General features: G+C 53.3%; 1 protein-coding gene across 2 annotated transcripts; it reads left to right on the top strand.

Moving 5' to 3' along the window:
- The first annotated feature begins 585 nt into the window (after positions 1-585).
- On the top strand, positions 586-19,357 carry Ppcdc (phosphopantothenoylcysteine decarboxylase). Of its 2 annotated transcripts, XM_070042865.1 has the most exons (6): positions 586-625; positions 4,076-4,266; positions 12,054-12,149; positions 12,965-13,093; positions 15,975-16,143; positions 18,524-19,357. In XM_070042865.1, exons 2-6 carry the CDS (start codon positions 4,081-4,083, stop codon positions 18,592-18,594), a joined length of 651 nt encoding a protein of 216 aa, XP_069898966.1. In that variant the 5' UTR covers positions 586-625; positions 4,076-4,080; the 3' UTR covers positions 18,595-19,357. The 2 variants fall into 2 exon arrangements, with proteins under 2 accessions (XP_069898966.1, XP_069898967.1); XM_070042866.1 differs by lacking the exons at positions 15,975-16,143; positions 18,524-19,357 and adding an exon at positions 9,994-10,069 and having other exon boundaries at positions 12,965-13,051.
- Positions 19,358-20,120: the final 763 nt, after the last annotated feature.

Below are 20,120 nucleotides of genomic sequence, written 5' to 3'. Positions count from 1 at the left end.
CATGCACTTCTTGCCAGGTTGCTGGTAGCTCATACCCATCATCTTGGCAACTCAGACTTGAGCTCTGAGGATCAAGGTTTGAAGCCAGTCCAGATAGGAAAGTCTGTGAGGCTTGTCTTCAGTGAGCCACCAAAAAGTGCCAAAAGTGGAGGTGTAGCTCAAGAGGTAGAGTGCCAGCCTTGAGTGAAAAGGACAGTACCCAGGCCCCGAGTTCAAGCCCCAGCATGGATACAAACAAGATTCATCTTCAATGAGAAGAGTTTTCCTGCCCAGAACGGCCTAAGCCCCTGGCTTGCTCATGGAGGCCTACCTCTGACATAGCTCCATCCTGCGGTGAATTCTTGGCATGCAGTGCCTGAGTTCTGATCAGTTGGGGGTGGGAGAAAGGAGGCCATAGGGGTGGGGTAAGGTAGGAGAAAGGAGGTCAGAGGAGCTTAGGCCCTGGTGAGAAAACCTGGGCTTTGGGTGGCAAGGTTTCCCCGCCAATGACTACAACTCCCAGAAGGCTGCGCGACCGCATGGCGCAAGAGCCTCTACACTGATTGGGCGGGGGGGTGAGGGGGGTGGGGAAAGCGGCCGAGCTATCGCGATATGTGAGGGTTGTCCCGAGATGCGCCTGGCGCGGGTGAGCGGCGGACGGACCGGGGACGCCGGGTTCCGTCGGGGGGGGGAGGTGGGGGAACGGGAGGGCCCGGGGCGCGCGCGTGCGAGCGCGTGCAGGCCGGGAGGCCTCAGTGTCCCTGCCTGCACCGGCGGGGCCATCGGGCAGGCAGGCGAGGGGCGTGCGCCTGTGCCGCCCTCGGCTGCCCCGTGCTGTCGGGTCTAGTGTAATGGGTTATGTTATTTTTGAAAAATAGCCGATAGATCTTTACATCCCGTGCTTATTTTAAGGTATTTGTGTGTGCGTGCGTGTGCGTGCGTGCGTGCGTGCGTGCGTGCGTGTGCGCTGGCCCCCCGCCCGCAGTCAGTGCTTACACTGTCCCTGGTCTGGTGCTCTACCACTTGAGCCACAGCTCCACTTTTGGCTTTTGGGTGGTTCATTGAAAGGAAGAGTCTCACGAACTTTCCTGCCCCGGCTGGTTTCAAACCTTGATCCTCAGATCTCAGCCTCCTGAGTAGCCAGGATGACAGGCGCGAGCCACCAGCACCTTACTATTATGTAGAAGTTGTGGCTCATGGGGCTGGGAAGGTGGCTCAGTGGTAGAGTGCTTGCCTTGCATGCCTGAGGCCCTGGGTTCGATTCCTCAGCACCATATAAGCAAAAAGAAAAAAGCCAGAGGTGGCGCTGTGGCTCAAGTGGTAGAGCGCTAGCCTTGAGCTGAAGAGCTGAGGGACAGCGCTCAGGCCCAGAGTTCAGGCCCCACGACCAGACCCAAAAAAAAGAAGTTGTGGCTCAGTGGTAGTAGAGTGCTTGCCTAGCATGCATGAAGCCCTGGGTTCCATTCCTCAGTACCACATACACAGACAAAGCCATTAGTGGCACTGTGGCTCAAGTGGTAGAGCCATAGAGGGATAGAGCAAAAGAAGCTCAGGGACAGTGTCCAGGCCCTGAGTTCAAGCCCTAGGACTGCAAAAAAAAAAAAAAAAATTGTGTTTATTATGTAAACAAAGAATCTGGCCCTAGCTGTGGCTTAACTGCCTGGCTAGTGATCTGGAACACTGAGGCTCAGTCATCTCGGCCCTCATTCTTACAGCCCGCCCGCCTGCCAGTTCTTTTTGCTGTGAAAGAGTTCCTAGATGTCAAGTGCCACTGACGCCACTCTAATTAATACTAGCTACTTGGGAGAGTGAAATCTGAAGGATCACAGTTCCAGGTCACAAAAGTGTTTGTGAGACTCCATCTCAGTGGTAGAGACTGGATGTGGTGTGTATCTTCCCTATTATGACAGGAAACAAAATAGGAGGATCACTGTCAGGCCAGAAAAATGAGACCCTCTCAGAAAATAACCAGTCCAAGAAAAGGGTTGGAGATGCGACTGGGCGGTAGATCACTTGACTAACAAGTTCAAGACCCTGAATTCAAATCCCAGCACTGCCAAAAAGACAAAAAAGTTCTCACAAGTATATCAGAGGCCAGCAACATGAGGAACTGCCTACGGATAAACTCAATGTGCAATAAAAGATGGCTTCATTGGTTCATTGGTTTGGAGTTTGATCTTCCAGGGCAAACAAAACTCGTGCCTCACAGTCATACTTCTTTGGACTCAGGTTCAACTGATTTGACCCTGGCTACAGATGCTGGTTAAATGACCTGATTTCTGGTCTCCAAGCTCCCCCTCCCCTCTGGTTTCCAAGCCCCCCCCCCACACCCTTTTTATTAGAAAGGTAGGTGGGCTTGAGTTTTAGTAAAGCCTGCTCAGTACTAAGGAGTGCATTTTTGTTGTTGTTTTATTTTTTGTACCAGCACTGATGGTTGAACTCAGATTCTTGGGTACTTTCCTTTAGCTTTTTTCCACTTAAGGCTCTGCTCTACCACTTGAGCCCTAGCTCCACTTCCAAGCTTGTGGTGACTAATTGAAGAATCTTGACATTCCTACCTAGGCTGTCTTGGAATCATGATCCTCAGATCTCAGCCTCCTGAGTAGGTAGAATGACCGACGTGGCGCCTGGTGCATTTTGAGTCTTATTCTCTGCTGTGGTGGACCACATCAAGGCCCCCACCCCAAGTCTAAGTGATTGTGCTTAGTAATATGAACCCTGGGAATTGAATCAGCTTGACATGGAGAAATTTCAGGGACTAAACAGAGATGCAATTGAGCCTCTGGTTTTGGCAACAATCTCCCTATCTTAGCACCAGATGGCAGGGTGTTGGCAGAGGGGACTCTGGGGGACCAAAAACGTGTCTTGATGTCATACTCTCATGCTCTGGGGAGAAGATGGATGATAGGGTCCAGGAGAGAGAGAGAGAGAGAGAGAGAGAGAGAGAGAGAGAGAGAGAGAGAGAGAGAGAGAGAGAGAGAGAGAGAGAGAGAGTGAGAGAGAGAGTGAGAGAGAGTGTGTAGGTACTGGAGCTTGAACTCAGGCCCTCCCACTTTTGTTTGACTTTTTCACTCAAGTTGGTGATCTACCACTTGCACACTTGTGGCTTTTTTTTTTGTTGGTCGTGGGACTTGAACTCTGGGCTTGGGCACTGTCCCTGTGCTCTTTGGTTCAAGGCGAGCGCTCTACCTCTTGAGCCACAGCGCCACGTCCAGTTTTCTAGTGGTTTTTATTGGAGATCAGAGTCTCACGGACTTTTCTGCCTAAGCTGGCTTTGAACCGCGATCCTCAGATCTTAGCCTCCCGAGTAGCTAAGATTACAGGTGTGAGCCACTGGCGCCCAGCCACTTCTGGCTTTTTGCTAGATAATTGGAGATGAGAATCATGGACTTTTCCCCACCCAGGTGGGCTTCAAAATGCGATCCTCAGATCTCAGGCTCCTGAGTAGCTAGGATGACAGGCGTGAGCCACTGGCCTCTGAGCACATTCCTTTCAAACTCTCACCCTTCTCTCTTTCTCTCTCTCTCTCTCTCTCTCTCTCTCTTTTTCTCTCTCTCTCTCTCTCTCTCTCTCTCTCTCTCTCTCTCTCTCTCTCTCGTGTGTGTGTGTGTGTGTGTGTGTGTGTGTGTGTGGTGGGGCTTGAACTCTGGGTCTGGGTGCTGTTCCTGAGCTTTTCAGTTCAAGGTGAGCATTCTACCACTTGAGCCACAGCACCACTTCTGGTTTTCTGGTGGTTAATTGGAGGTAAGAGTTTCATGGACTTTCCTGCCTAGGCTGGATCCTCAGATCTCAGCCTCCTGAGTAGCTAGGATTGTAGGCATGAGCCACTGGTGCCTGGTCCCTCCTCTTGACTGGAGAAAGTGCTCCAGATCCAGCCTGAATGTCTTCCTGCCCATGAGGTGATCTGGGGGCAGTCACAGTACTTGGCTGTCATTGCTCTGTAACCTGCTGTGGGGTGGCGGGGCAGGGAGGGGACCCCAGCACGGGCGCGCCTAGCATCACCCCCCACTGCCACCCCTGGGATGCTCTCTCTCTGTTGGATGTCTGAATGATGTGTTGCCTCTTTATTCTGCTTTTGATCCCAAATCCTGACTAGACCTAATGGATCCCCCACTTTGCAAACTCCCCGAACTTGAAGCTGCCAAACCCCAACTGCAACCACAGGCCTCCTGTCTGGCTGCCACACCCGGAGCAGAAAGAAAGTTCCATGTTCTTGTGGGTGTCACCGGGAGCGTGGCTGCCCTGAAGTTGCCTCTTCTGGTGTCAAAGCTTTTGGAAATCCCCGGGGTGAGTGTTGTCGCCTGTCACAAGCACGTGCGTGTATGTGTGGTGGCCTCTAAGCAGAGACTCTGCCCCTCCCGTCTGTCCATTTCTGTAATGTGCCTGGCAGCCTTATATGTGGGTGTGTTCACGTTGGGATGGGGAGGAGACAGGCCAAGCACAGTGTAAGCAGAATCTAGGTTAGGTTACAAAGGGGAAAGCAAAGCCAGGTGCTATGAATCAATGCCTGACATCCTAGCTCCTTAGGAGGCTGAGATGTGAGGATTGAGGTTCAAAGCCAGCCAGGGCAAGAAAGTCCCTGAGACTCTTTTTTTGGGGGGGTGGGGGCAGTCGTGGGGCCTGAACTCTGGGCCTGGGCGCTGTCCCTCAGCTCTTCAGCTCAAGGCTAGCACTCTACCACTTGAGCCACAGCGCCACTTCTGGCTTTTTTTTTCTTTTTGCTTATGTGGTGCTGAGGAATCGAACCCAGGGCCTCATGCATGCAAGGCAAGCGCTCTACCACTGAGCCACCTTCCCAGCCCATCCGTGAGACTCTTAAGCTCCAGTGAACCACTGAAAAGTCAGAAGTGGAGGTGTGGATCAAGTGGTAGAGTGCCAGCCTTGAATGAGAAAACACACACCCCTTGCCACTGGATTCTGAACTTTTCTGTTGCTCATGGCTCCCTTTGCTAACATCCCTGCCCTCTTTCCCCCTTCCTTCCCCAGTTCAAAACCAGCCTGGCCAGGAAAGTCTGTGAGACTCTTTTATCTCCAGTTAACCAGCAAAAAAGCTGGAAGTGGAGGTGTGGCCCAAGTGATAGAGCACCAACAGCCTTGAGTGGAAAAGCTAAGGGACAGTGCCCAGGCACTGAGTTCAAGCTTTATTATCAACAGGCACATATATATACAATTCACTTGACAAAGAACCAGAGTGTTCCCTGGGTACTGCTTGTGTTATCCAGCACTAGCTTGGATGGGAGTTGGAGTACATTGTGCAACTGTTGCAGTCCAGGCTTTGCCTGTGTCTGTCCCCCACACCTAACCTGGCGTGGCCAGGAGGCTGTACCTGCTATGGCCAGCAGGGGTCAGTATTCTCTCACAGAGGACCCGTGGGGAGCCCTCACAGGGGCTGGAAAGGTTTATTTAATTTTTCACTTTCTACCAACTTCAGGTTGGGAAAAGCAATAAAGCCGCCAGCTGGGGATGCCAGCCAGGCCAGAGGGGGAAGGGAAGAGGGTCCTTTGGCTTCTCGGAGACGAGGCGCTGTTTTTGGTGAAGGGCCTAACTGCTTGGGCCCAGAACCATTAGTCACAGCTGGCCAGCTAGAGCCTGGGAGGGGGGGGTTGGGGTGTAGCTTTGATACCCCCCCCCCCGCCCCGCACCCCGCCATGCGTTTCCTTTTCCCATAGCCCCCGAGTTTCCGGATGAGTGGATGGGGGCGGGGAGTCCCATCTCAGGAAACAGATGGGCAGCCTCAGAGCTCAGGAGAATGGTGACCCTGCCATTTCCTCCCGGCCCACGCAGTCTGTGTGTGTGTGTGTGCATGCGTGTGCATGCATGTGTATACGTGTGCATACGTGCATGCCTGTGAGGGTCAGGCTGCCTGGACCTGGAGATTCTCCATCTCTTCCCCCTACCCCCAACACACATACACAGGCTTTGGGCCGGGCCGCTGGGAGGATGTCTGTGTATCTGGCCATCTCCCCACTTTCTCCCTCTCCCCTTGAGAGGCCTCCCCTGACTTTGCCTGCCTTTCTCATTTATTATTTACTTATTACTTATTATTATTGCCAATCCTGGGGCTTGAACTCAGGGCCTGGGTACTGTCCCCGAGCCTCTTTGTGCTCCAGGCTAGCACTGTACCACTTGAGCCACAGCGCCACTTGAGAGTTTTTCTGAGTAGTTTATTGGAGATAAGAGTCTCCCAGAGGGCTGGGAAGGTAGCTCAGTGGTAGAGTGCTTGCCTTGCATGCATGAGGCCCTAGGTTCGATTCCTCAGCACCACATAAGCAGAAAAAAGCCGGAAGTGGTGCTGTAGTTCAAGTTCAAGTAGTAGAGTGTTAGCCTTGAGCTGAAGAGCTGAGGGATAGCGCCCAGGCCCAGAGTTCAGGCCCCACGACCGACAAAAAAAAAAAAAAAAAGAGTCTCCCAGACTTTTCTGCCCAGGCTAACTTCAAAGAACTATGATTGATAGATCTCAGCCTTCTGAGTAGCTAGGATTACAGGTATGAGGGTATGAGCCTCTGATGCCTAGCTTTCATTTATTTATTTGGTAGTTGTGCTTTTGTTTGTTTTCGTACTGGAGTTTGAGGGGCCTGGGGCTGCCCCTTAGCTTTTTGGTTGTTGTGTTGGTGTTGGGACTTGAACTCTGGGCCTGGGCCCTGTCTTTGAGCTCTTCAGCTCCAGGCTACTCTACCACTTGAGCCACAGCGCCACTTCCGATTTTCTGGGGGTTCATTGGAGATAAGAGTCTCATGGACTTCCCTCCCAGGCTGGCTTTGAACGGCAATCCTCAGATCTCAGCCTCCTGAGTAGCTAGTATGACCGATGCCCCTTAGCTTTTAAATTTTTTTTCTTTCTCAAGTCTAGGACTCTCCACTTGAGCCATAGCTCTACTTCCAGATCTTTTCAAAATACTTTATAAAATTGTTATTATAAAGGTAATGTACAGAAGGGTTACAGTTACATAAGCCAGGTAAAGAGTACTTCCAGGAGCTGGGAAGGTGGCTCAGTGGTAGAGTACTTGCCTTGCATGCTTGAGGCCCTGGGTTTGATTCCTCAGCACCACATAAACAAAAAGAAAAAGGCCAGAAGTGGCGCTTGTGGCTCAAGTGGTAGAGCGCTCGTCTTGAGCTGAAGAGCTGAGGGACAGCGCCCAGGCCCAGAGTTCAAGCCAATGACCACCACCACCAACAACAAAATCTGTTTAGCGAAGGGAAGCAAACACTCAAACAACCCATTCCAGAGCTTCTTCTCACATTGGTCTTTGAAGATTCTGGATCCCAAAGGTAACCCTCCTAAGCCCTGCGGCTTAGGAGCTGCAGAGGTCTTATGATTGCATGCTAGTCAGGCACGTGGGGAGTGGTAGCTTGTGGGTTAGCTCAGTTTCTGCTTTTTGGCTGGCAGTCTGGCCTTACCGGCAGGTGAGAAAGAAGACTGACACTGTCACCTTTTGGGCAGGTGTCAGCAGGGCCCAGAGCCAGGAGATTTCAAAATGTAAGGAAATCTTTCACTACAGGAGTTGCTGGCTTTGGGCTTAGAGAAGGGTAAATTTCTACACTATTCCTCCAAGCCCACTAAGAGTGAGAAAGGACCTCAGTCATACACAGTGTGTGAAGTAAATGCTGCTTTTCTGAGGACTGTTTATTTATTTAGTGCCAGGAATGGGGCTTGAACTCAGGGCCTAGGCCTTGTACCTTAGCTTTTTCCCTCCAAGTGGCTAGTGTGCTCTACCGCTTGAACGACAGCTCTACTTCTAGCTTTTTACTGGTTTTAATTGGAAGTAAGCGTCTCAGAGAGTTTTCTGGCTGGGTTGGCTTTGAACCGTGATCCTCAGATCTCAGCCCCCTGAGTAGGCTTTCAAGTGTGAGTCACTATGCCTGACTTCTAGTTTATCAGTGTATAGAGAAATTATGAGTGTCCATAGCCCCTAATTCACTCATGAAACTCAACCCTGTGGTTACAGGAGGTTACCACTGCCAGTGTGTGTGTATGACCATGTACGCACGCACGCACGCACGCATGCAGGTTAGTATTTGCGTCCTGGCTGGCCAACAGGCTCTGTTCCCAGATCCGGTGCGTGGCAGTGTCAGCACTGTCACTCACTGCAGGGCCTGACGTCAGAGCTGGGTGCCCTGCGTCACTGGGGCGTGATCGTAGCAGTCACTTCCGCTCCAGAGCCTTCACCAGCCTATGGAGGCCTGGTCCTAGGCCTTGTGCCTAGAAACGCCCGGTGCCCTGTGGCCAGCCAGCATGGGGCCTCCCAAGGGAGCTTTTCCTTGACTGGTGCCCGCCAGGGCTCTGTGCCCAGCATCTGTGCCCAGTGTGGTAACCACCAACCACAGACAAATGTAAGGTTGGTCTGTTCTTTCTTGTGTCTGTCCTGAGGCTTGAACTTAGGGCGTAGGTGCTGTCCCTGAGCTTTTTCACTCAAGGTTGGCATTATGCCACTTGAGCCACATCTTTACTTCCAGCTTTTTGGTGGCTCATTGGAGATAAGAGTCTCGAGGACTTTCCTGTCCGGGCTGGCTTCAAACCATGATCCTCACCACCTACAGAGTCCATAGGATTATAGGCAAGAGCCATAGCACTCGGCCACATCAGGTGTTGGTTTTTTATTGGTGGTGGGGCTTGAACTCTGGGCCTGGACACTGTCCCTCAACTCTTCAGCTCACGGCTAGTGCTCTACCACTTGAGCCACAGTGCCACTTCTGACCTTTTCTGTTTATGTGGAGCTGAGGAATTGAACCCAGGACCTCATGCATATGGGGCAAGCACTCTACCACTGAGCCACCTTCCCAGCCCAGGTTTGGTTTTTGTTTTGTTTTGTTTTGTCTCTGCCAGTCCTGGGGCTTGAACTCAGGACCTGCGTGCTGTCCCTGATCCTCTCTGTGCTCAAAGCTAGTGCTCTACCACTTGAACCACAGCTCCACTCCTGGCTTTTTCTGTTTATGTGGTACTGAGGAATCGAACCCAGGCAAGCAACACTATACCATTAAGCCACATTCTAAGCCCCTGACGTCATGCTTTTTTAATGTGGCAGACCCAAGACCCAGCCCATGGCTCCTCTGAGCTTCTGGCTAAGTGAATGGAGAGAGGACAAAGCCACAGGGCTGATGACTCACACCTAGTGACTTCCCAGGAACTCCAGAAGATGAAGGCTGGGCCTGCCTGCGCCTTGCCTGGGTCTGTGGGGGTGGGGACTGTCAGGGAGGGGCATGGGGAGGATCCAACCATTCCCTGAACTGCAGGTGAGCCGTGTAATTACTGTACAGCCTGTGGGTTAGCCACAGGGTGGTCCGGCTGAACAGCTGGTCTGTGAACCTGAGAGGAAAGCCCTGGAGCAATGGTAACACTCAGGAGAGGAGACCAGACAGAGCCTGGTGGGCGGGGGACCCTGCTGGGGGACAGGAGAGTCAGGGTAGTGCTAAGAGTCCCCCCCCCCCCCCCGCCTTGTACAAAGGCAATATCAGTTTGCCAGTATTTCTGAGCTGGCAATTTTGGAGACGAGAAAGCTGGGAGTAGAGGGCTGGGAACAGAGCTTAGTGGTAGAGTGCTTGGAACCCTGGGTTCCATTCCCCAGTACCATATACACAGAAGAAGCCACAAGTGGCCCTGTGGTTCAAGTGGTAGAGTGCTAGCCTTGAGCAAAAGAAGCTCAGTAATAGTGCCCAGGTCCTAAGTTCAAGCCCCAAGAATGGCCAAAAAAAAAAGGAGTAGATAAAGATGAACCCAGCCAGGTGCTGGTGGCTCCCACCTGTAATCCCAGCTACTCAGGAGGCCGAGATCTGAGGATTTCGGTTCAAAGCCAGCTCAGGAAGAAAAGTCCATGAGACTCTTATCTCCAAGAAACCACCAGAAAACTGGAAGTGGCACTGTGGCTCAAGTGGTAGAGCACTTGCCTTGAGCTGAAGAGCTGAGGGACAGCACCCAGGCCCAGAGTTCAAGCCCCATGTCCAACAGAAAGAAAAGAAAAGAAAAAGATAAACCCACAGTGAGTGTTCTTTTCTGTTTGTTTAATTGTGTTTTTGGCAGGGAAGTCAAATCATACTGTTGAGAGGATTAGAGGTGAGGAGGGACCAAAAAAGCACCAGAGTGAAATCAGCCATGAGTAAGCAAGCTACGATCTCCTGCCCTCCTCATTGTTGCTGGAAAAAAAAAAGCACAGAATGTACCAAGTGCTTGCCATCTGAGCTACTCAGGAAAGTGGAGATGTGGAAGATCCAAGTTCAAAGCCAGCCCTCAGCAGGAAAAATCCCTAAGAGTCTCACCTTTTGATTAGCCAGCCAAAAGCCAAAAATGGAGCCATGGCTCAAGTGGTAGAGCACCAGCCTTGAATAACAACAACAACAAAATGCTATGAGACAATGCACAGACCTCGAGTTCAAGCCCCAGTACTGACACAGAAGAAAAGTAGGATGAAGGATGTGATCTGTGCTGAGGTCACAGATTTGTAGTTGGTGGCCTTGGGGATATACAGGAAACAACATCCGAGGGCCAGGGCCCGGGGGGGGGGGGGGGGGGGAGGGGGAGAGGGGGGCGCTGCTGTCTGTTTATCAAAGAGGTGAGGGAGGGCAGGGCCACACATTTCTACAGACAGGGTGCCAGTAAAAGACCCATCAAAGCAAGTTTAGGTCTTGGAGCTGAGACAAAACTTTTTTTTTTTTTTTTCCGGTTGCTTGTAGAGCTTTAACTCAGGGCCTGGGTCCTGTCCCTGAGCTTTTTTTTTGTTGTTGTTCAAAACCAGCGCTCTACCATTTTGAGCCACAGCTCTACTTCCAGGTTTTTGGTGGTTCAGTGGAGATCAGAGTCTCCCAGACTTTCCCCGCCTGGGCTGGCTTTGAACCTTGATCCTCAGATCTCAGTCTCCTGAGTGTCTGGGATTACAGGGGCGCTGGTGCTAGGCTCTTATTTATTTATTTTTTTGTAAGCTAGCATTAGCATTGTTTTTTCCTGGGAGTCTTCAGTCACCTCTAAGTGTCTATTTGTTTATTTAATCTTGTTCTTTTGCTTACAAATATCTGCTACTCTGGCTGTGCCTATTTGGGTGTGAAAGCTTCTTGGAAACACTTATCTTCCTTGCTGGGAATGAGATGTTCGGTTGGGAGCTCTGGGAATTAGATTTCCTTCCCTGCCCACCATACTTCCAGAGTCATTTGGGCTTTCCAGAAAAGACTTCACCCAACTCCCACTGAGAAGACCCAGTGTTGTTAGGTCCAAGGAAAGGGAAGAGAACTTGGATCTCTGTAGATCTGGGCAGCTATTCTAGAACTGGTGTCTGCCACAACTTGCAAAGTTGAACAACTCAGCCTCGTGCAGAGTGGAAGATGCAGGTGCCCTCTGGCTGTTAGGCTGGAGGCTGCGGCCGCACTGTGGAGTCGAGCCTGCCCTTGGCCTCTGTTTCCACCTGCACTCCTAGGCCCTCTTTGAATCATCCAACACACACCCTGAGCCTTTCCTGCCTCTTTGACCCCCATGGGTTCCTTTCTTCTCTCTTTCTCTCTTTTTTTTCTTTTATTGCCACTTGTGGGGCCTGAACTCTGGGCCTGGGTGCTGTCCCTCAGCTCTTCAGCTCAAGCCTAGCGCTCTACCACTTGAGCCACAGTGCCACTTCCGGCTTTTTCTGCTTATGTGGTGCTGAGGAATCGAACCCAGGGCCTCAGGCATGCAAGGCAAGCGCTCTACCACTGAGCCACTTCTCAGCCCCATGGGTCCCTTTCTTAGTCTATAATCATCTAATCTGACCTCATCTCCCCTCACTGGCTAATGCTTTTTTATTTACTTATTTATTTTGTGCCAGTCCTGAGGCTTGAACTCAGGGCCCAGGCACTGTCCCTGAGCTTTTTCACTCAAGGCTAGTGCTCTCCCACATTGAGCCACAGCTCCACTTAGGGTTTTCTGGTGGTTTGTTAGAGATAAGAGTCTCATGGACTTTCCTGCCCAGGTTGGCTTTGAACCCTGATCCTCAGATCTCAGCCTCCTGAGCAGCTGGGATGATAGGCAGGAGCCGCCAGCGACTGCCTTGTGGTTCTTTTAGCTCATAGCGCATCCCTCTCTGCCTCCCTTTTATTTTTATTTTTTTCTCTTGGTGACAGCTGGAAGTCACAGTGGTGACAACAGAGAGAGCCAAACATTTCTACAGCCCCCAGGATGTCCCGGTCGCCCTCTTCAGTGACGCTGATGAATGGGAGGTCAGTACGGGCCACCCCCTGTCCCCCAGAGTGGCTGAGTCCCATCAAATTCCTCGTCCGCCCTTCCCCAGCCCAATAGGACACAATGTGTGCAGCCCAGGGGCCTGGTGGCTGGAGCAAGCAGACACGCTGGCCTGGACTCCGTGGTCAGGGGCCATCTGGGCCGAGGCGATGAGGAAAACATCTGTCTCACTTCTGGCCCGAGGGAGCACCCCACCCCCCGTCCCTCGGTCCACACCCCCACTGCACAGCCCAGCTCTGGCCCCGTGCCCTGAGGCTCAGTGTCCTTGGCTTTATCTAGGCTGGTGAGACCACAGGCCAGCGGCGTTCCCACCCGCCTGGCCCACGTGGGGCCCAAGAATCTCCCTTCCCACGGCTGGCTGCCGGGCTCGGCCAGGCCTGCAGCAGCCGCAGCCGCAGCCGCCGCAGCCTGCGAGGCCTTTTCTATAAAAAATAAACCAGTCTCAGCCTTGAACACTGCTGGCCTGGCCTCCCGTCCCCACCCCCTCCGTTTCTCACTGTCCCAGAGTCCTTCCCCCCCAGCCTGGACGACACCAGCATCCGCCCCAAGCAGACAGGCCAGGAACTCCCTGCCAGATGGCAGCTCTCAAGAAAAAAAAAAAAAAAAAACCCAACCCTAAAGGGAGAGAGACAAGAGGCGCTTGTTCCCCTCCGGCCTGGCTTATGTCAGGCTGCTGGCTCAAGCGCTATGGCTCGCTGGCGTAAGCCATAGAGAAGGTGGGCATGGCAGAGGGCGGGGGACGGGGGGGGGATGCTCCCACAGGTCCCCCACCCCCCTTCCCTTTCTCTGCCAGATGTGGAAAGGCCGCTCCGACCCCGTGCTCCACATCGACCTGCGCAGGTGGGCAGACCTCATGCTGGTGGCGCCCCTGGATGCCAACACGCTGGGCAAGGTGGCTGGTGGCCTCTGTGACAACCTGCTGGTGAGCCACGCTGGGGCCCTCCCCCTCCCCCGGGCTCCCACGGGGACAGCTGGGCCCCCCACCCCCCACCAGCACACCTGCTCTTGTGTTACCTGTGCCAGCAAGGGGCAGGAGTAGAGCCCGGGTCCCATGCCCGCCTTGGTGCCCACCCTTTACCCCTGCCTGCCTTCCTCCCTAGTCCTTTCAGCCACTCTGTTTCCCTCCTGCCCTTCCCTTCGGCTTGCCCTTTTCCCACCAGGATGGATCTCACACACACATCTGTCTCTTGTAGCCTTAGCCCCAGGGCCCAGCCTCAGGGTCTCTGTGTTAGGAAGGAATGAGGGTTGGTTGCTGATCCCTGGGTGGCAGAAGAGTCCAGTTGCACTAACTAGGGATTTGGTGTAGGCCTGAGAGGCTGCCTTAAAGAGGTTCCTTTTTGGAGGCTGGGAAGGTGGCTTAGTGGTAGAGGGCTTACCTAGCATGCATGAAGACTCTGGGTTCGATTCCTCAGCACCACAGACACAGAAAAAGCCGCAAGTGGCGCTGTGGCTCCAGTGGTCCAGTGCCAGCCTTGAGCAAAAGAAGCTCAGTGCCCAGGCCCTGAGTTCCAGCCCCAGGCCTGGCAAAAAAAAAAGAAAAAAAGGTCCTTTTAAAAATTTTTTTATAATTTGCTGTCAGTACTAGGGCTTGAACTCCTTTCTTAGCTTTTTCTACTCAAGGGTGGCGCTCTACCCCTTGAGCCACACCTCTACTTCTTTTTGCTGGTTCATTGGAGATAAGCATCTGAGAAGACTTCCCTGCCTGGTCTGGTTTTGTTGAATAGCGATCCTCAGAACTCAGCCTCCTGAGCCACCGCACCAAGCCTGAGGGGTGGCTAGAAGCTGGGCCTGCTTCCTCCCATCAGGTTGGCTCTTGCTCGGGCCTCTGCCCTTGGCCGCCCAGGCCCTGGCCCCTTGTGTTTGTGCTACACAAGCAATCAAATCCAGAAGAAAAGGCCAATTCCTGGGGTGGCTGGCCTGACTTAAGGCCCTGACTCCCTCCAGACTGAGATCGGCTATCTGCACCACAGGGCAGGAACTTCCCCCCCCCCCCAGGTGTCGGACACAGTGGCCCCACAGTACCTGTGGGTCGAGGGAAGCGATTTCCTCCCCCCCATCCCACTGCCAGCCAGTCTTCAGTCTGTGCAGGAAGTGGGGAGCTCTTGAGACAGAGAAGTGGGGGTGGGGGAGGGGAATATGTGGGGAGGCAGACACCCCAGGAGGCAGAGGTCTAGGGCTCTGCTGTGGGCCATTTGCTGTGTTCTGAGAATCCCCAACCCATGCCGGGTGCCAGTGGTGCACACCTGTCATCCCAGCTACGCAGGAAACTGAGATCTGAGGATCCTGGTTCAAAGCCAGCCCGGGCAGGAAAGTCCATGAGGCTCTTATCTCCAATAAACCACCAAAAAGTTGGAAGTGGAACTGTGGCTCAAGGGGTAGAGCGCTAGCCTTGAGCAAAACAGTTCAGGAACGGTGCTTAGCCCTGAGTTCAAGCCCCAAGACCAGCATACACATACACACACACACACACACCCCACATTAAAAAACTAGCTCACCCCTGGACTCTGTCTCTGTCTCTGTCTCTGTCTCTCTCTGTCTCTCTCTCTCTCTCTCTCACACACACACACACACACACACTCTCTCTCTCTCTCTTTCTCTCTCTCTCTCTCCCCGGGCTCTTCTAAATATGTTCCTGGCTTCTGCAAAAGGGGCAGGTGGCCCCGAGCCAAGAGGAAGTGTGACTAAAACCGTCCCGCTCATAGCCCGGTTGCTACATTGAGAGGCCTTGGTGGGAAACCAGCACTGGTGTCTGGGATGACGCAGGCAGCCAGGTCCCGGGGCTGTGCGCGTGCACACGCAGGCGGGCGCCGAGGGACGGCCGCGGCCCAGGCCTGAACATGGCATGGTTGTTCACCCTGCCCTTTCCTTTTCCCAGCTGGTCTCCATTCTGAGGAAGTGGGGGTTCCGGCTCTCTTCTTTCCAGGGGCTCCTGCCTAGAAGGACGTGCCAGATGCCATTAGACTATTAGACCACATGGGAGCTAATTCCTTCCTTCCTTCCTTCCTTCCTTCCTTCCTTCCTTCCTTCCTTCCTTCCTTCTTCCTTCCCTCCCTCCCTCCCTCCCTCCCTCTCTGCTTCCCTGAAGCTGTGGCCCTGGCATTAAAAAATTCATCAGAGGAGTTGGAGGCGTGGCCCAGGTGGTAGAGCACCAGGCAGTGAGTGAACGCATCATGTTGGGTGTGAGCCCCGGGCTTCGTGGGACTGTCCCGTGGAGAATGGCGCCGGGGTGGGCTCTGAGCCCGCAGGACCGGCTGGGCACTCGCGCTGCTGGTGCCATCTGTGAGGACAGGGACACCAGCTGCCTTATAGAATCCCCCTGAGGGTGGGAGAGAATGCATTTGTCCTGTATCTGACCTTTGTGCCACTCCTGGGGCTTGAACTCAGGGTCTGGACGTTGTCTCTTGAGTTTTTGCACTCAAGGCTGGCGCTCTACATACTTGAGCCACAGCTCCACTTCCAGCTTTTGGCTGGCTCCTTGGAGATAAAGAATCTCACGGACTCTTCCCTGCATGGGCTGCCTTTGAACCGTGATCCTCTGATCTCAGCCTCCTGAGTAGCTAGGATGACAGGCCTGAGCCTCGCTGTTCACGTTGAGCATTTGTGCTCTAACTCGCCTGCCAACTACACAGCTTGCCAGACGCTCCGAGGCCAGGCTGCTCCTACCCGGAAATGTCAGGTGGAGAAGGCTCAGGCTGTGCGGGAGGATGGATGGCCAGGTGGTGGGGGGACTTGGAGGGCCAGGGAGGGGTTGCAGGCAGGCCAACAGTGCCCGTCAGCACCCACTGCCCCCCCCTTCTTTGCAGACCTGTGTCATCCGTGCCTGGGACCGCAGCAAGCCGCTCCTCTTCTGCCCCGCCATGAACACGGCCATGTGGGAACACCCCATCACCGCCCAGCAGGTCGGCCAGCTCAAGGCCTTTGGCTACCAGGAGATTCCCTGTATAGCCAAGAAGCTGGTGTGTGGAGATCAAGGTGGGCATCGTGCCAGGCTCCTGGTGCCAGGCCTGGAAAGGGCTGTGCTTTGTGGTCGCCTCTGACATTTATTTTGTTTTAGTGCCAGTACTGGGACTTGAACTCAGGGCCTCATGTGCTCCCTTAGTTTTTGTTTTTTTTTTGCCAGACCTGGGACTTGAATTCTGGGCTTGGACGCTGTCCCTGAGCTCCTTTCACTCAAGGCTAGTGTTCTACCACTTGAGCCACGGCACCACTTCCAGCTTTTTCTGTGATTAATTGGAGATAAGAGTCTCACAGACTTTCTTGCCCTGGCTGGCTTTGGACCCTGAGCCTCAGATCTCAGCCTCCTGAGTAGCTAGGATTACAGGTGTGAGTCACCAGTGCTCAGCCTGTGTGTGTGTGTGTGTGTGTGTGTGTGTGTGTGTGTGTGTGTGTGTGTGTGTGTGTGTGTGTGTGTGAATGTGAATTCTAGGGCTTGAACTCAGGGCATAGGTGCTATCCCTACACTTTTGTGCTCAAGGCGAGCACTCTACCACTTTGGGCCACAGCTCTATTTCTGATTTTCTGGTGGATCATTGAAGATAAGAATTTCCTGTATGGGCTGGGAAGGTGGCTCAGTTGTAGAGTGCTTGCCTTGCAATGCATGACCGGACCAAAAAAAAAAAGAATTTCATGTACTTTCCTGCCCAACCTGGCTTTGAACCGCAATCCTTAGATTTCAGCCTCCTGAGTAGCCAGGATTACAGGTGTTAATCACCAGTGCCCAGCATAGTTTTGTGTGTGTGTGTGTGTGTGTGTGTGTGTGTGTGTGTGTGTGTGTGTGTGTGTGTGTGTGTATGTGTGTGTGTACCCATATTGGGGCTTAAACTCTGGGTCTTGTATTTTTTAGTGAAAGCTCATGCATAGTTTACTGCTTTAGCCACAGCTCTACTTCCAGTTTTCTTTCTTTTTTCTTTTTCTTTTTTTTTTTTTTTGTCAGTTTTTGGGCTGAACTCAGGGCCTAAGCACTGTCCTTGAACCTCTTTGTGTTCAAGGTTAATGCTGAGGTACAGCACCACTTCCATTTGTGTGTATGTGTGTGTGTGTGTGTGTGTGTGTGTGTGTGTGTGTGTGTGTGTGTTTTGTGACTGGTTAATTGGAGATAAGAGTCTCATGGAGACTCTTCTACCTGGGCTGGCTTCCAACCGAGATCCTCAGATTTCATCCTCCTGAGTAGGACTACAGGCATGAGCCACCTGTACCCAGCTGGGATTTTGTGTGTGTGTGTGTGTGTGTGTGTGTGTGTGTGTGTGTGTGTGCGCGTGCGCGTGTGCGCGTGCATGTGTGTGTGCATGCGCACGTGTGCACATGCATGTGTGTACTGAATTTGAACACTGGGCCTGTGTTCTTGCTTAGCTTTCTTTGCTCAAGGCTAATGCTTTACCATTCAAAACTCTCACAGGGGGCTGGGAAGGTGGCTCAGTGGTAGAGCGCTTGCCTTGCATGCATGAAGCCCTGGGTTCAATTCCTCAGCACCACAAAAGAAAAAAGAAAAAAGCCAGAAGTGGCGCTGTGGCTCAAGTGGTAGAGCGCTAGCCTTGAGCTGAAGAGCTGAGGGACAGTGCCCAGGCCCAGAGTTCAAGCCCCATGACCGACAAAAAAAGAAAAAAGACTCTCAGAGCCTTTCCTGCCCTGACTGGCTTCAAACCACGATCCTCAGCTCTTAGCCTCCTGAGTAGCTGGGTTTACAGGTGTGCGCCACTGGCACCTGACACATTGTGGTATTTTGTAATATTGGCCAAAGCAATTATTATTATTATTTTTTTTTTGTTGGTCGTGGGGCTTGAACTCTGGGCCTGGGCGCTGTCCCTCAGCTCTTCAGCTCAAGGCGAGCGCTCTACCACTTGAGCCACAGCACCACTTCCGGTTTTCTGGTGGTTTATTGGAGATAAGAATCTCACAGACTTTCCTGCCCGGGCTGGCTTTGAACTGTGATCCTCAGATCTCAGCCTCCTGAGTAGCTAGGATGACAGGCGTGAGCCACCGGTGCCCGGCTTGGCCAAAGCAATTCTGTGAGCTCCACTCTGCTGCCTGGATCATGGGAATTACTTCCTGCCTCTCAGGCGGTTAGGGTAAAAGGAGACCCCGAGTGGTGTGCTGGGCGGAGCCGGGTGGAGCCTGGCCTGCATCATCACTGGTGATGAGACTCGACTTCCCAGGCCTGTCCTGGGGTATCTTGGGAGGGGTGTCGTGGGTCTGGCTGGGGCAGGGCTGGACCTGACCTCCCTCGTCCTTGGGCCCTGACTCAGGGCCTGGGGGGTGACTTGGAGAGCTCTGGGAGGGGGCTGGGGGCGGCGGTGGGTGGTGTTGGTCCCCCCTGGTCGGCTAGTCCTTAGCCACAGCAGAATTTCCCCTCCAGGTCTGGGGGCCATGGCTGAGGTGGACACCATCGTGGCTCAGGTGAAGGAGGTCCTCTCGCAGCAGGGTTGATTTGGGACGTCCGTCTGAGCACAGCAACGGATGTCAAGACAAACGTGCCTTGGGTCTTGGGTTCGCCGCAGAGCAAGTGTCTGGGGCCCGGGCTGGAGCTTCTCCAGAGCCTGACCTCTCCCTGCTTCCGCTGGACCCCATGCCCAGGCCCCGCTAAGCCTTTCACTAGGCCATGCCCACTTCCAGATGCTCCCCCATCTCTTACCAGGTCAGCCCTAGGGCTTAGCACAGGGGAACAGGCTGCCGGGTGCTCCTGGGAATTGCTTTCAGAAATACCCTCGCTAACCAGGCGCTAGTAGCTCACACCTGTAATCCCAGCTACTCAGGAAATTGAGATCTGAGGATCACAGTTCAAAGCCAGCCTGAACAGGAAAGTCTGTGAGACTCTTATCTCCAATGAACGACTAAAAAGGATGGGAGTGGCGCTGTGGCCCAAGTGGTAGAGCACTGACTTTGCACAGAGGAAGCTCAGGGACAGTGCTCAGGCCCTGGGTTCAAGCCCCAAGACTGGCACAAAAACAAAAATAAAATGAAGGGACAATGCCCAGGCCCTGAGTTCAAGCCCCAGGACTGGGCCCCCCAAAACACCATTCTTGGAGACCCCTTGTGAGGCAGACCCTGACCGGATCTTGGAGCCTCTGCCCTTTAACAGGATGCCCAGGTGAGCATGCCCGCAGGAAGTCTGGGATACTGCAGGATTCTCACCTCTCCTAAACCACGCTGTGAAATGGAGTGTCCAGAAATAAAGAAAAGTGACATTTCAGAGGAGTCTGACCCTCCTTCATAACCCGTGCGTGGTCTTCCTTCAGAGAGCACTGCCAGGCGAGGCTGGGGACGGGTCTGAGCTGACATATGAACACACATAACGTGGATCGTAAGGACAAAGAGCTCTGATGACAGAGCTCCCGGTTCAAATCCCAGCTCTGTTACATCCCAGCAGTGGGCCTTGGCTAAAACTCCTGCCCTTTCTGACCTTCACGGTCCACAGCTGTGGGCAGTACTGTGGTCCTTAACCCCACCCCACCCCCGACACACACACACAGCTGTTGAGATGTCTGAGTGAGGAAATGCGTGCAAAATGCAGTTCTCTCCTGGGTAGATCCATTCCAGTGGGGAGGGCTGCTATCCTCATGGCAGCCAGGAAACAGAGGACTGGAAGGGGCAGGGCCAAGACACTACCAAAGGCCCGCCTCTCAAGGATCACTTCCTGCCCAGCTCTACCTTCTACTGTGTGTGTCTGTGTGTGAGTGCGCGCGCATGTTCATAAACGCGCCTGCCCACATACATGCAAACACACACACATGCCAGTAGTAGGACTTGAACTCAGGACCTTGCAATATCACTTTGCTCTTTCCTTCAAGGCTGACTACCATTTGAGCCAAATCTCCACTTTCTGGCTTGTTGCTGGTTCATTGGAGATAAGTTTCACAGACTTTCCTGCCCAGACTGGCTTCAAACCCCAATCCTCTGATCTCAGCCTCTAGAGTAGCTCGGATTGTGAACGTAAGCCACCAGTGCCTGGCTTA

This window comes from Dipodomys merriami, unplaced genomic scaffold, assembly GCF_024711535.1.
Source record: "Dipodomys merriami isolate MVZ:Mamm:240054 unplaced genomic scaffold, mDipMer1.0.p SCAF_33, whole genome shotgun sequence".
Lineage (NCBI taxonomy): Eukaryota > Metazoa > Chordata > Mammalia > Rodentia > Heteromyidae > Dipodomys > Dipodomys merriami.
Note: the sequence above shows the minus strand (reverse complement) of the source record. Positions and strands in the feature narration are given on the sequence as shown.